Source organism: Pleurodeles waltl, chromosome 1_2 (assembly GCF_031143425.1).
Source record: "Pleurodeles waltl isolate 20211129_DDA chromosome 1_2, aPleWal1.hap1.20221129, whole genome shotgun sequence".
NCBI lineage: Eukaryota > Metazoa > Chordata > Amphibia > Caudata > Salamandridae > Pleurodeles > Pleurodeles waltl.
This window is the reverse complement of record NC_090437.1, coordinates 1,030,191,056-1,030,206,385: the sequence shown is the minus strand read 5'-3', so window position 1 is coordinate 1,030,206,385 and position 15,330 is coordinate 1,030,191,056. Positions and strand designations below refer to the sequence as shown.

At 42.3% G+C, this 15,330-nt stretch overlaps 1 protein-coding gene across 10 annotated transcripts in view; it reads left to right on the top strand.

Moving 5' to 3' along the window:
- TBC1D1 (TBC1 domain family member 1) overlaps positions 1-15,330 on the top strand; it is an 844,646-nt gene that overhangs the window by 442,075 nt on the left and 387,241 nt on the right. For all 10 annotated transcript variants that reach the window (XM_069202113.1, XM_069202110.1, XM_069202112.1 and 7 more), the window contains one exon: positions 10,025-10,114. In XM_069202113.1, coding sequence (XP_069058214.1) covers positions 10,025-10,114 — 90 coding nt within the window. The remainder of the gene's footprint in view (positions 1-10,024; positions 10,115-15,330) is intronic.

The window sequence follows — 15,330 nt, the reverse complement described above, 5'->3', positions numbered from 1 at the left end:
ATTCAGGTACTTTCTGCTTGGTACTCTTTTTCTTTTTGATCTTCTGTTTACTTGACTCACAGCATCCCTTTCACTTTGACTCGTCTCTTTAGTTTCTTCAGCAACACTTGATGGGACAGCAAGCACAGTTTTCTCTTTAGGCCAATTGCCTCCGGGTACAACTCTTTTATCTGGCATAACTGATCCTTCGTCAGCATCGGAACCTGCATGAGTCAGCTGATTCTGCCTCAACTCTTCTGTACCATCCACTGTTGTCACTGTTGTTGTCTCGTTCAGAACCCCATCAGACTGAGTCTGTGCTGCATCCTCTTGTCCAGCCCCAACTAATTGGCTAACCTGATCCTTTGCGCCCACAGTAACTGATCCTCCAGGAATAGGTGCTGTTTCATCAAGGGGACCTAGAACTTTGCGAGTGTGGCTCACGTGTACCCTGTTCAGGGGACCAGCACACTTCACAGCTGTTGTCATCACAAGAGCCACTTGGTAGGGACCTTTCCAACGGGGTTCCAAGCATGTCTTCCTTACATGCTTCTTGAGCATAACCCAGTCACCAGACATAGTTCATGACACAGTTCCTGCTGCGGCGGTACAGTAGCCTCTCCACCCTGGTGAGATGAAGACTGTACCACATCAGCTAGACCTTTGCAATAATTCCGCATGTCATCTGTAATGTTCACAAACGCATTTGCAAGCACTACTGGCAATCTCATAGAACCCCATAATGATTTCCTGAGGATACAATCCTGCCTTCCTGTCGGGGTGCTGCGCATTCTCATTAAAAAAAAGAGGCAGTGCACCTGGCCATTTAATTTTTGTGGATGCACATACGTTGTCAGTCTGGACTTCAGTGTTCAATTTATCTGTTTTACCAGACCTGAAGCTTCTGGTTGATAACTGCAATGCAGTCTTTGCTCAACTTGTAGTGTCACACACAACATTTTAGGAACCTCACTGCTGAAATTAGTTCCTCAGTCTGATTCTAGAGATGTCAGTCTGAGAAATATAATTTCTCCTAGTGGGGTAAGCCTCAACCCAGTGTGAAAAAATGCATACAATCACAAGAATATACCTTAGTCCATTGCACACTGGCAGATCAATAAAATCCAGCTGCATTCTGTTCTCCTGATCTACCTATGTGACTCATTGTAATGACTCTGCATTTCCCTACATTCATTTGTTGACCGGAGATACATTGGTGACATGTAGCTTCAGCAATCACGCTAAACCTAGGATTAAACCATGCTTGTCTGAAGGTTCTGACCATTGCATCTCTACTTGTGTGTGCCTGTCCATGGTAATGTCTTGCCATCAGGGACAGTAAGCTATCTGGCAACACTACTCTTATATCACTTGAAACCCATACATCATCTTCATTCCTTTTGACACATCCTGCTCTAATCCAACTTTGCTATTCTTCCTCTGTCACTTCTTCCTGCAGTCTTTTAACTTCCTCCCATGTGTCAACAGTAGTCATCCAGAAATGTTGTCTTTTCTCATCCTGTGCATCACTGTTCCACTCTCCATTAAATGAGATACAACCAAGACACAAAACCTTGCAACTTCTTCCGCATAGGCATTAACCAGGGTAACATAATCAGTTGATTTCCTATGGGCTAGGCATTTTCACAATGGCAATTTTTGCTAGTAACTGTAATACATTCAACAAATGATAAATTTTATCACCGTTTCAGATTGGGGAGACAGAAGAGGTCATAAAACCTCTCTGAGACCATAACAGTCTGAAATCATGAACGACAGCAAACCAATATTGGCAGTCAGTGAAAATTGTCACTTCAAGCTGTTCAGAACACAGCATGCTCTAGTAAGAGCAACCAATTTGGCTACCTGGGCTGTTAAGACTCTTCGAAGCTAGGAGACCTGAGACTGTGCAAACTGCATAACCTGCACTCAGGATCCTATCTTTATCTTTCAAACAGGATCCATCAACAAACATGACATCATTATTTTCATCTAAGGGAACGTCTTGAAAATTGGCTCTTGGTTTGGTGCACAATTTGGTCCCGTTGAGGCAGTCATGCTCAACCAATCTTCACAGTCACTTGCATTTTCAACAGGAATGGGCATCAGGGTTGTAGAGTTTAAATCTGTGCATCTCTTGATATTCACATTTGACAAGGCAAGGACCCCTTGCTCATAATGGGTTAAACGGGACTATTTAGATATTGGGTCTTTGTACAAGTTAACAAAACCTAAACTGAATGGGGAATAAAAACATTCAGTGGATGTCCCATCACAATGCTTTTGCACTGCTTTGTGCTGATGCTGAGGGCAGCAACGGCTTTTAACCAACCAAGCAATACTGCAGCTACAGGATCAAGTGTAGCAGAAAAATAAGCCACAGGTTTGTTTGCAATTCCATGCAACTGTGTCAAAACTGAGAGTGCACATCCATCTCTCTCACAGCAAAACTAAGAAAACATTTGTTATAATCAGGCATTCCCAGAGCTGGGGTTAGGCATAGGCTTTTTCTCAGCTTAGTGAAGGCATGTGTGTAATTTTCATCCAGTGGTACCAGATCCTTCACATCTTTGTGTTAGCATCTGTAAAAGCTTGGCCAAAAGGGAAAAGTTTGGAATCCACTGAGAACAGTAGCCAACCATTCCCCAAAACATTCAGACTTCTTTCTGTGTTACTGGAGAATTCATTTTCATGGTTGCTGAGATTCTTTCTTGTGACACTTTCCTCATACCTTTCTCAGTGTGGTGACCTGAATACAGGACTTCTTTCTTGTAATTCTGTAATTTTGCAGGAGAAACTTTATGGCCATTCTCTCCTAAATGGTTAAAAAGGGCATTGGTATCTCTTCTGCATGCTTCTCTGGTGTTTAATGCAACCAACAGGTGGTCAATGTATTGCACTAAGACTGAATGATTTTTTCAGCTCTGGTCGAAAATGGATGGTGACTCAATATACCCCTGAGGAGTTCAGCAGTATGCCAGAACACTACTGCTGAATTTAAGTGTGAATAAATACTGTGTTCCTCCTGCAGTGGAATGGAAAAGAATGCCTGGCAAACATCAATGACTGTAAACCATTCAGCTTCACAGGGAATTTTCAATGAAATTGTTGCAGGATTCAGTACCATCTTACAACATGGAACGACAATCTTGTGCACCTTCCTCAAATCTTGAACTATACGATATTTTCCATTGGGCTTCCACAATCCTAAAATAGGTGAGTTACATGGACTTCCCATGATTTCTTTTAGGATACCCTGCTCAATTAAACAGTCAATCAATGGGGTAATTCCAGCAATTATCTCTGTGGACATGTTATACAGGGGAATATTTGGATACACTGCATTTGGTTTCACTGTTATTTTAATGGGCATAACTCCTTTAATGAGTTCTATTTCCTTTCCTGAACAATTCCATCCTTCAGGTGTCACTGTTTCCTGTAAATCGTCAGGCAAATCATTACATGTCATCATGGGTATAATGTGACACTCGGGTACTGCTCTACAATTTTACAGGGCACATTTTCCTCATTTGCCTGAATAGCTATTCCTTTAGGTGGGCACCTGATGGAACAATTCAGCTTACACAACAGATCACATCCCAGCAAACCTATGGGACTTGAATAACATACCACAAATTGGTGCTCATCTTCAAATGAACCTCTTTTAACAGGGACATACTCTGTTACAGGATTTGTCAATTGCGTATTGGCAACTCCTACAACCTGGATTCCGTTTCCTGAAAGGGGCAAGCTCAGTACTTCATTTGTTCTGACAGTGGAACATGTAGCTCTGGTGTCAATCAAGAACGACACACCATGACCCATAATGTTTGCGTTTACATAGGGTTCACATTGATCTGCCTTTAAGGATGCACCTAGCATGCAATCCTCATCACCAGAACTATCACTGTGAAACATTTCTGCAAATTCCTCATCACTCAAATCAGTTAAGGGAAACTGTGATGCTATTTGGTTCATGTTTACATTTGCAATCTGATGCATGTTTCACTGAGGAACAATCACCTGCCTCTGTCTCATCGGGGCTTGTGGTGTCTGCATCTGTTGTCCTGGGGACACAGGTACATTCTGAATATGGGGTCTTTGAACTCTTTGAATTTAAACCTGATTATTACCTTGTGTCTGAGCAACTCCAGCATTCTGCACTTGAACATTCACATTATAATATGGGCATTCCCGTCACCAATGACCATAACCTCTGCACGTATGACATGGATTAGTCTTCTTCAAAGACTGGGCATCAAGAGCACCTCCATTCTGAGCCATCTGAACACCATGTCCTCTACTTCTAGACTGGACAACATTTGTCACCTGCTGCGGTACTAATTGCATCGCATTAGTGTTCACCATCATCTGCGGATTCGGATTTGCTTTCTGTACAGTTTTTAATTGCAAAACCAAGACTTTTTCTTTCAGCTTTTTCTGTTTCCACTCTCTCATCACTATAGTAGTTTGCATAACGCAGAATCTCATCAATTGGTTTATTCTGTCAACAGATCAGGTGCTGCTGAGTTATCTCACTTATGTCTTGCTTCAATCCCTGTACAAATCTCCACACAAAATTACCCATATCCGTAGCTTCAATAGTTTGAGTTCCACTGTGATGTTTGAAAGCTTGCAATAATCTCTCGTAGTAAGCAGGAATTGATTCTTTCGTCTCTTGGTATGTTCTTTTAATTTTCTGCCACTCAATATCTTTTGGTGGCACTTTATTTTTCAAGAACTCATTCACCTTGTAATACTTTTTCATTACCTCTTCGTAGTGTGCACCTGTTACTGGATCTCTCAAAGGCTCACGTTCAGGCCAATCAACATGCACTTTACATGCAGTCTACAAGTCAGTTGGAACGACCCTCTCAAACAACGTATTGAAATCTTCCCACAAGCATTTTGCATGTTTCACAAATTTCTGCTTGTACCACTCCACAGGCTTTTCTCTCAACCTCGAGTAATCATTGGTGAATGACAGTGTATCAAGGTATGTGAACATAACCTCCACCTGCTATTTCTCTCTTGGGCATGATTTTCACATTTTCCTCAACTTGATTTGCCCCTGCCAGAGGCACATTTGACTTTGCTTTCTTCTGATCTCTTTTCTTTGCCCATCTGCCTCCCCACTTATCAAAAGCTCCCCACGTATGTATGTAGGTAATCAATTCCTTAATATGCAATGTCATTCTAGTAGATCTCATGTTATCTATGTTTTTTTAACTGAACTCTAATCTGTAACTTCTCTTCAAGAGTTTTGATTTTTCCAAATCCACGTCATATTTCTTGACTAATTCAGATGTTCTCTCATAAGCCTGTCCTGCACATTGAGTTTTGTTCATCTTCTGTGTAAGTTTCCAATTGAGCAATTCCCAACATTCCCAGTGTTAATTCATTCAGTTCTAATATTAATCTGGGTACATTCACTGTTCTCTCTCTCACTGGTGTGTCTTGTGTTCTGGTATTGCATTCTGTCAATCTTGTTGCACTCTATGGTCTCAAACTATTTAGCCAATCTGGCAATTGCTGTACAATGAAACCATGCAAACTAATATTGTTTCTCTGGGATATTTCTTGTGAGATACTGCAATGTACATTTGGAATCTGATCTGGTCTGAGCATGGGATGTTGTAGGGTTCCCTGAGGAAACTTTGCATCAAGACCTGGTCCTGCATGAATTAACATCAGGTTAAGTGCTGCAGTTCGTGTGGGGTCAAAGGTGAAAGAAGAGAAGTTGTTCTCTCCATCTCCGAATTGTTTGAATATACTGATTTCTGCGTACCAATTGGTGATATCCCAGGAGACATAAGTGGTATTACAGGAACAGTTGGGACATTTATTGAAAGAGTATTTCTTCCAGTATTGCCTGAAGCATACAAGAGAACAACTTGACCTATAATCACCGAGAACTGTTCTTGATTTGGGACCCATAAGATATGTCTGGTTTTGAAGAATTGGCATTCCTGCACTCTGTTCTGTTAGGACAGTGCTGAAACTTTGACCTGTTTGACTCTGGGTAACATTTGGCATTGATTGAACTGGATTAAACATTGGTGCTGATCTGTGCAGGGTACAGTTTTGAATGGACTGATTCACATAAGGTATCTGCACCATTTGACTCATATTGGGACCTGGAACAGTTTGATTTACAACTGGACTTGAAATGGGCTAAGCTGTGTTAACAGGCAAAATTGGCAGATAGGCCACAGACACTTGTCTTTGAATCTACAGATGTAACTGGAACAATATGATTTGGGATCTTTGCAGCTGGAGCAGTTGGCACATTCAAAACTACATTCTGTACTGCGTCACCTCTCGTTCCTGTCTCAACTGAATGATACAGTGGTGGATGATTCATCTATAACTGATTTATAAATTTGTCATCTGAATCACTGTAATATGTTACTGTCTTTTTACTCTCAGCTTCTGCTGTCTGTCCTGCTTTCGTTCAAATTTTAGGTTTTATACTCCTGTCACCTTCCTCTGCAATAACTGGAAACATTCTGACTCCATTTAATATATCTGCTCTCCACATTTTGTGTTCTGCATCCAATCTAGCTTCTGAAAATGTTTAAATTGCTTTCTGCATCCTATTCTCATATTTAGTTGACATCCTTTCACAGGCAATAGGTACCCCAAATACTGAGGACTTCAAATAGTGTGAGTCATGGAGGCAGTCTCATTTCATACATTATTCACCTCAAATTATCTAAAGTGCTCAAATTAAATGTTTAATATCGAGGGAAATGCTAATGCACCTTCTTTCTCTGTAGGTTTACACCATTGTTCAAGCCAAAGAGAGGCATGAAAACTTTTAGTGGACGACACAATATAGTCTGAAGTTCCTTCTGATGTTTTTTCTATACCTTCTTTAACTGGAGCAAATACATCTCCACTTGAAGCACTTTTTATTGCTTTGAAAAATGTAATTTTCCATCAAATTCAGTTAATTCCACAATTTACGATCGAATCAGGAAGTAATCTCAATCCCACAATCCTTTCCTTTTAGTGTCCTCAACCAATAGTAACACAGCACTGTCCATCAATACCACCGCAGTTTCACACTAACCAACCTATACCAGCGCCGCACAATATGACGTCACACTCACCTCGTTCAGCAATGCAGTCGCTTCACAATTGTCTGTCACCCAATTGTTCACACACACCTAATGCAATATATTTGGAGCAAAAAACAACAACCTGTCCGCACACTACTGTTAGAAACTCAAACACGTCAAAGCTACATGAGCTTACACTTTTCTGACAGTAGCTTTCACAATTGCACAGTGAGTGAAACCTGACCAGCAATTCTCACTCTGGTTGATATAGCTCCTCCCTTGGCCCTTAGGATTCAGTAAATACCAACTATCTACTCACACTCACTTAGGGACAACTATTGGCACTGTCTCATGACAAGTACCTCACTGCAGATGATACATTTTAAAAAGTGTCTTCTACACTTGTGCGTTATCCCAGGATATTAGGCCACGACAGACCCATCAACAACAACTGGGGACATTTTTTTAACGAAAAGCACCTCAATCACTTTGAGTACGCCGACTCGCAAAACATTTCATAATATCACACTTCACCCCAATCTTCAAGCCAAAGCATTGTAAGGGCGAAACCCTAGTTACACTCACGCTCCTGTCACTTGTAGGCACAACGCTGGACTTCATCAGTCTTCAGACTGAACCATGGGACAAGATTTGTAGTGGGCAGCCCTTACACTGGACAGTCACATGGGGTTAATCCTCTGTCCCTATGACTACAATCAAATGGTTCTTCTCTACTTATGGGAGGAAACCATCATTCTGCTACCAGAACTGATGTAGCATTTTAATCCTTCGCAGGAATCAAGGTTTTTCGAGGCAGATGAATGCTTGGACCTAGTACATAGTGTGGTAGAACCATCCACAGAATTTCAGTACAACCCCAAACAATTTAAACACCATGATCAGTGTGGCCACAGAAGGAAAACTCCAATCAGGAAATAAAGTTAAAATGTATTACAAACACAAGCTCAAAGTCATGTAGACAATGCGTAAAACTAAGTTGTAAAGATGCATAAGCACTAAGGGTTGCTGAAGGTGTCAAAATAGATTTAGGCAAAGTAACATTAATAAAACTAAGCATTCAAGAAGAATAATGCATACTATCAACAAGAATATCTGAGTTACAGAGATGATACGTTGCGCAGAGTTAACAGTCATCAGTTAAATCCAATTAGCAGAGTCCATACCCTTAGCTGGGGATAGGTCAACTCTTCAACTAATCAAATCAGGGAAATACATATCTGGGAGAAACACGTGGGCAAAAGACAACAAAAAACAGAAAGAGGACAAACATAATTTAGAAACAGGTAATCTCGTACTGCAGGACACTAAGTTAGGCAAAAGAAAAGTAAAAAGGGAAAGCATCCGCATATCAGAAACTCGGTGAAGAGTATTCTGAAGGGGAAAATAAAAGGATTTCTAAGTCTAAAAAGGGCATTTCAAAGGACAATGGTTGCAAGGGAGATACCAGTCCAAGGAATACAGCATTCAGGAATCCTTCATCAGCATCAGGAATCAGCAAGGTGTCTCCAAGTATAAGGGCAGCATCTCTGGACTGCTAGGAGCTGTCAGGCACTGCAACTGCTCAGAGTTCACATGTGGATCAATATTTCAGAATACCCAAAGCATTCTGATTCGTCAAAAGTATCAGTCCATGTCACAGTGAATGGGCATCATCCAATAGAAATTGATCATACGATTCCCAGTTGAAACAGTTCAAATCTTTCCCAGGTCTGTCATTGGAACATCTTCCATCTGTGTGACTCCACACAAGTTTGAAACAATTGTACATAATGTCAGTCTATGTTCCACAATGTTCTTCCGTCAAGGACACTACACTACATTCTCTCAATGCTTCAACAATAGAGTCTATTACCAACTAGCTAAGCTTCTCATGAGAACATAACTTAAAAGAAAGTTCATGTTAGAAAATTAACCAGCATTTATAGCACCATCACAAATTACAAGCTTCAACAGGTCTCACTCATGCTAACACAAAGAATTATAATAATGTATTTAATTAATGCGTTGAGGTAAAACACATGTAATATGCAAATTAATAACAATTCATTATTATGAGTAACACATTTCATTTCAAATGAAAAGGCATGGTTACTGTATTTCATTAAGTATAACAGAGAAGTACATGGCTCTCATTTTTTTTAACATATTTTTAATTTATTAATCATTAGAAATCCAATATCGTTTATATATGCACAGTTAGTCTAGAGTCTAAATTACATTATAACATCAACTTTATCCCACCAACATGTGATGTAATTTACATACCACTTAAGTCCAACTCTGAAATACAGGCAATTGCATATTTGGTGTCAGTGCAGCTTCTATCTTTTACTGTCTGCACTTTGATTAACATAAGACATAAAAGGTCACATTCTGATGACCTTTGAGGGGCTCTACTAAAAGTCAGACTACATCAGCAGCAACAGTTTGTTTTATATTCTTCCTAATTCTTGCTCGACTTTGTTGTTTTTGGATTGCACATGTTTAGGGATGAGGTCTACTTGTATTCTCCCGTTTTTGGACCTTTACTTCTTCCTGCATTTTTCACATATTTTCAACTTTTCATGGCAGAGATTGCTTTTCCAGTAATGTTAATGTAGGCATGATGCGCTTTCTTGATTTCAGATATTTGGTTAAAAAAAATGTGAACCAGGCCAGGGGGGGTTACATGGGGTGAGAGTTTCAAATTTTACCCTATAAAGAGCCTTGAACCAGTTATCATAGCAAAGTAACTGCAGAACACTCGCATTGAAGTTTCACCATTTAGTTATAATTTAAAATCGAGTAAGGGTTTAACTGTTTTAATATCAGTTGTTTAAACATTCAGTTTATCTTGAATGTGTCGATGGACTAGCACTCTGCACTAACAACACTCTTATAAATTAATTCCAGGAAATGCTAATTATGTATATGAATATCAAGCTGTCAATAATCATTCTTTTTTTTTTTTTTTTTTTTAGATCGCCCAGTCTGAAGTTTACTTGATTAGCCCTGACACCAAAAAAATTGCCATAGAAAAAAGCTTCAAAGAGATTTCCTTCTGTTCTCAGGTTAGTGAGGAAAGTTCCTTCTTAATTTATGACTGTGTATTTTAATGCTTTCATCTGTTCTGTTTCAAGGAGGTACAAGTGTAAAGCGGTCTTGTTTTAGTTCTGGGAATAATCTTTTATGTATGTTCAGTGATAAAGATCAGTACAAACATTATTTTCCTTTTCAACTACATCCAGCTGTGTTGTACAATCGTAAACAGTGCTCAGTGTAAAACCTCAGGGCTGATCTGCTCAGAGTCTACTTTTAAATATTTGTCTATGTAGTGTGGGTAGAGTAAAAGCAAATATGAATGTAAAGAGTTGAATAAGTACAAATAGTGATATAAAAATGCAAATCGTACAATAATGGACTCTGCTTTTCCAAGGTTTACATTACATTTACTGTTGAAATTGATTCTGCTCGCCTTTTCGGGTGGTTCCTGTAGTTAAGCAGAGTCCTACATAAAGCCAGTTGTGTCTTGGATTAAACCTTTAAGCTACTTGCTTCTAATTTGATTTTAGTTGGCATGCAAAACCTCTGCATGACTTGCCTAAGTCCTAGTTAGTTTATCCTCATTTTTATAGCCAAAGACTCATTTTTTTGTTTTGAATTATTTTTTTAATACCTTTATTTGTGTGATTTTACAGTATGGCAGTTTAATGATAGATGGACATAAAAAATTACAAAGGACAGAACATCAGCATTTAACCTCTTTCCCACTATACTCACACCTGGTGTTGAGAGAGAGAACACATTTAGTAGGTAAGGAGTGTACCAGGTCAGAAATTACGCATGCACTTGGCCTCATAAATGACATACCTGGAGTCCAGGTCCCTGCAAGGATATGTGCAGGTGGTAAGTTACACTTCTCCCTCCTCGGATCTTTTGTCCGAGTTAGATCCATCACTGCATTCTCCGTGTGTTTGAAACCGTTCCAGCACTAATGCCCATATCGCAATATCATCTAACACCTTGTCATCTGATCTGGATAACTGAATATACTGTTCTTCAACTACCGCCCATTCCAGCACATCCCTGACCCACATGGCTGAGGTGCACGAGTGCCCATCCACCTAATTGCCACTGTCCGTTTTGCCAAGAGGAGCACCAGTTGCGCAAATCTATGCAGCATTTTGTTACCCCGAGGCTGCGGCAATTTCCCAAATAAACACTTTCCAGGTGGCATTCCAATTGGGAGCTCAGTTGCAGCTTCAATTAGTGGTATTATCCCCCCCCCCCCCCCCTCCTCCGTATGCCCTGTCCTCCCCACAAGCCCACGCCTATGTAAAAAGGTGACTATTTCTTCCCCACATCTGGGGCATTTCAACTCCCTAGCAGGCTAGATTTTGCTAAGGACATACGGGGGTCATATAATTTCGGTAAAGGTAATTGACGTGTATAAGTTTGACCCTGCTATGGCAGGAAACCATGCGAACCAGTGCACATGCTCGGTCCCATTCTGTCAGTGAATGGGGTCATTCATTTCTGATTCTCATGCCCTTCGTGCACGTAACAGAGGCTGGGCAGTAGTGCACCTGAAGGCTTTGTACAGGAGCATGATTAGACACCGTCCCTTCCCCAGCTAAGGAGCCCACCTAGTAAATGTGACGGTTCCACTGCAGCCAGGAATGTACGCCATACCGCCCGAGCAGTACTTTCTAATTTGGGGTATTGCAAGAATTTCCCTGCACCAACCCAAAAGGTGTCCTAGACCTCCCGAAAGGAGATGAAGACTTTGACAAGGTATATCACCTGCTAAGATGTAGCCACCCCTCCTACAATGCTCCATGGACATACCAACATCTATAGTGTGAAATGGATGGAGATCTCACAATCTGAGTCCCTGATCAAATTATGCTCTTCAAATTACTTTAGTGACCACCTCTTCCCAGATAGCCTCTGTCTGTTGTATCAGATAGGGGATCAGAATATCTGCTCTCCCTCCCTTCATGAAGAGTTGAGGCAGTGTCTCATCACCGAATGTACAGCGCAACAGGCGTTTCTCCAAACTGTTTTAGTCAACAAACCACTGGTCTGCATACTGCATGTGGACGGCATAGTAGTAGTGCCGTATATCTGACAGAGCTAGCTCTCCATCAGTCATGTACTGTTTCAGTACTTGCAAGGCCACTCTGCTGCGATGACCCATCCTTACTAGTGAAGTTAGCAAGCTGTCCAGTTTCCTGAAGTCCCCGGAGAATATCAGACAAAAAACGTTTTGGACCGCATATAGGCAGCAAGGTAGGAATACCAATTTTGGAATGACAACCCGACCCATAACTGAAAGGGTTAGCGTGTTCCAGAAGCGAAGGGACCTTCAGAAGCCCTGCACCAACCAGTTTGTTGCAGCAGTTTTGATGCGTTTCTGTATAGGCCACCATGACCCACAGGTAATGGAAGCTTTTAGTCTCACAGTGGAATCCCAGGAGGTGGCCTTGCTGGATATTTGTCAGTTCCCCGGAGGAAATAATAAGGTCTTATGCCTGTTGAACTGGAGTCAAGTGGTCTCCCAGAATGCCTTGACATGTCTCATTAGGGCCAGTACCACCTCCTTAGGGAAGCGCACAAACACAAGCGTGTCATCTGCATAGAAGGAGACAATGTCTGTAGTGTCTCCCACCATGATAATTAATTCCCTCATCTCATGCCATAACAGTACAGGCAGCGACACAATTGCCATTGCAAAAAGCAGGGGCAAGAGAGGGAAACCCTGTTGGGTACCCCAACATACCACCCATCTGTCTGAGAGCACTCCCCCCACCCTGACCTGGGCCACAGGCTTGTGTACAGTAATCGCACCCACGTTCTAAAAGAAGGACTGAGCTCCATTTCTCCTAACTCTGACATTAAGTATGACCAGGACACCTTGTCAGAAGCCTTCTTCAGATCTAAGGCCATCAGGGCTAGCTCATGTCCCTCAACTTTGTGCAACACATGGATCAGTGGGCATATTTTCATTGCTGTGCTTTGACCTGGTGTGAAGCTACATTGGTCAGTGTGTACTAGATCCCATACCACTGCCCCAAGTCTATTTGCCAACAGTTTACAGAGGACCTTAATGTCTGAACTAATCATAGTAAGGGGGTCGGTACGAGGAGGGGTCCATCTGTCCCCCCCCCCCCCCCCCCCAGCTAAGGAGGGCATATGACGTACTCTGGTGCATAGTTAAAGGGAGAATTTTCTTCACGCAAGCTTCCTGAAGGACTTCCAGTAACCTTTTTGAAAAGTGAGCAGTGGAAGTTTGATAAAATTCCACCAGGAAGCAATCACATCCCGGCATCCTAAAATTAATTAGTTCCCGCATGGTCCCCCCCTTCAGCTCCTCCAGAGATAGGTCCTCATCTAGCTCTTGCATGCTCTCCAGAGCCAGCCCGGGTAGTGGCAACCCACAGAGAAATGTCTGTATCGGTCCCTAATCAGCAGTCTCCCCTGTACTGTATACTGTCTGTAGGTGAACCTGAAAGGCCTTTTGTATGTCTAATTGGCCCATAACTGTGTTACCCCCTGGGGCCCTCAGCTGGTGTGTGGGAGGGGATTCCCATTCCCGTTTTAAAATCCATGCCAGGCATTTCCCAGACTTGTCTCCTTCTCTGTGTAGGCGTTGCCTATAAGGAGTGAGGATGTAGTTGTCCAGTGTATTCCAGAGGTCATGCAACTTGCGTTTAATCTCCACTATCCCTCTTTTTGCCTCAGGGTAGTCCACCTCCTCCTTCTGGTGTTCTGCTAACCAGCTCTCTTGGGTTGTCACATCCGCCTCTAAACGTCTGCGCGTCCCAATAGTGGATCCAATACAAACCGTGCAAGTCGGGGTTCCTCATTTATGTTCTAGGTACTCCGTCAGTGCCTCAGCTAATGATGCCTTACACACATTGTCTGTGAGGATGTCGGGAAGCAAACACCAGTTTCTCCTACTTGCCACCTCGTGCCGCCATTTTATTCGCAGAACAACTGGGGCATGGTCAGACAGGCACTTCCCCAGGTGCACTGCTTTCTTCATGGCATTGTGTGGAAGTCCTGCCATGAGTATGCAATCTATCTGACTAAAGGTGTTGTGTGTTAATGAGCGACATGTAAATTTGCGTTATTGGAGGTGAAGTGCTCTCCAGCTATCCAGCAAACCCAGGTTATGCATGTCCTATGTAAGTGACTTAGTTGTATGCGGTTTCATTCCCATGTGAGGTGTGTGGCGGTCAGCATTACCACCCACAGCGCAGTAAATCTCCCGCCCAGCATATAGGAGAGCCAATACTGTCTTGAAGCAGGTCTTACATCTCCACAAAAAAGTACCCGTCCTCTGTGTTGGATACATTTCTATTCAGGACAGTAATAGGTTTCTCATCTAGTGTACTCTGCACATAACGGCTTCACACATCTATCTCAATGTAAGTATGGCGGAAGGGCATTCCCCCCCCATTTTTTGGCCAATTTTGTTCTTTTGTCAGCCATGAGGTGCGTTTCCTGCAAACATGCTATGTGCATCTTGGTGCATCTCAGGAAAGAATGGACCTGGTGCTGTTTCGTATAATCCCTTAACCCCCCTGACATTCCAGGAGATTAAATTAGTAGAGCACATAACAGGGGATCATATGCTTCCATTAGTGCCCTCTCGCCCCTGATGTGAGAGGCACCCGATGTCTCCCTTGCTATGTCTGGATGCAACTGAGGACAATGTGCTGTAACCCAAGTCTGATAAAACCATCGGAAAACAATAAGAAACCAAACAATAAACTGACCCATCTCCCCTCCCCCGGCAAACAATGTAACAGAAACCAACAACAGTCATGTTCGCCCATCTGTGTAATGCTGCCAGGATCCGCAGCTTAAAACAAACCCAAAGAAAAATAAGACGTACACTCCCCATGTTGTAGGAATCTCTCAGCCCGTGTATAAAGTAAATCTCAGACAACATGCATAAGTGCTCCCCATCAAATTACTAGTGAGTGAAACATGCCCTCATGTTCTGCCCTACCCCCACCCCCTCAGGCAATAATAAATCAGTATGACAATCAATGCACAACATCACCAATCCTGCCGTCCCCCCCGAGCATCAGGGGGGGGGGGCACATCACCAGTCAGGGCACCATCATCAACTGCTGTCCAATGTAGGCTTCCAAGTTCAAGTGGGGTCCAGATGACCTCTTTCTGTGCCGATGACACTGGACTCCAGCTTCATTACCGCTGAGGTCCCCCCCCTCCCTCCGTAGCCGGCTCCTCTATCATGGTGCCATCCGATTGG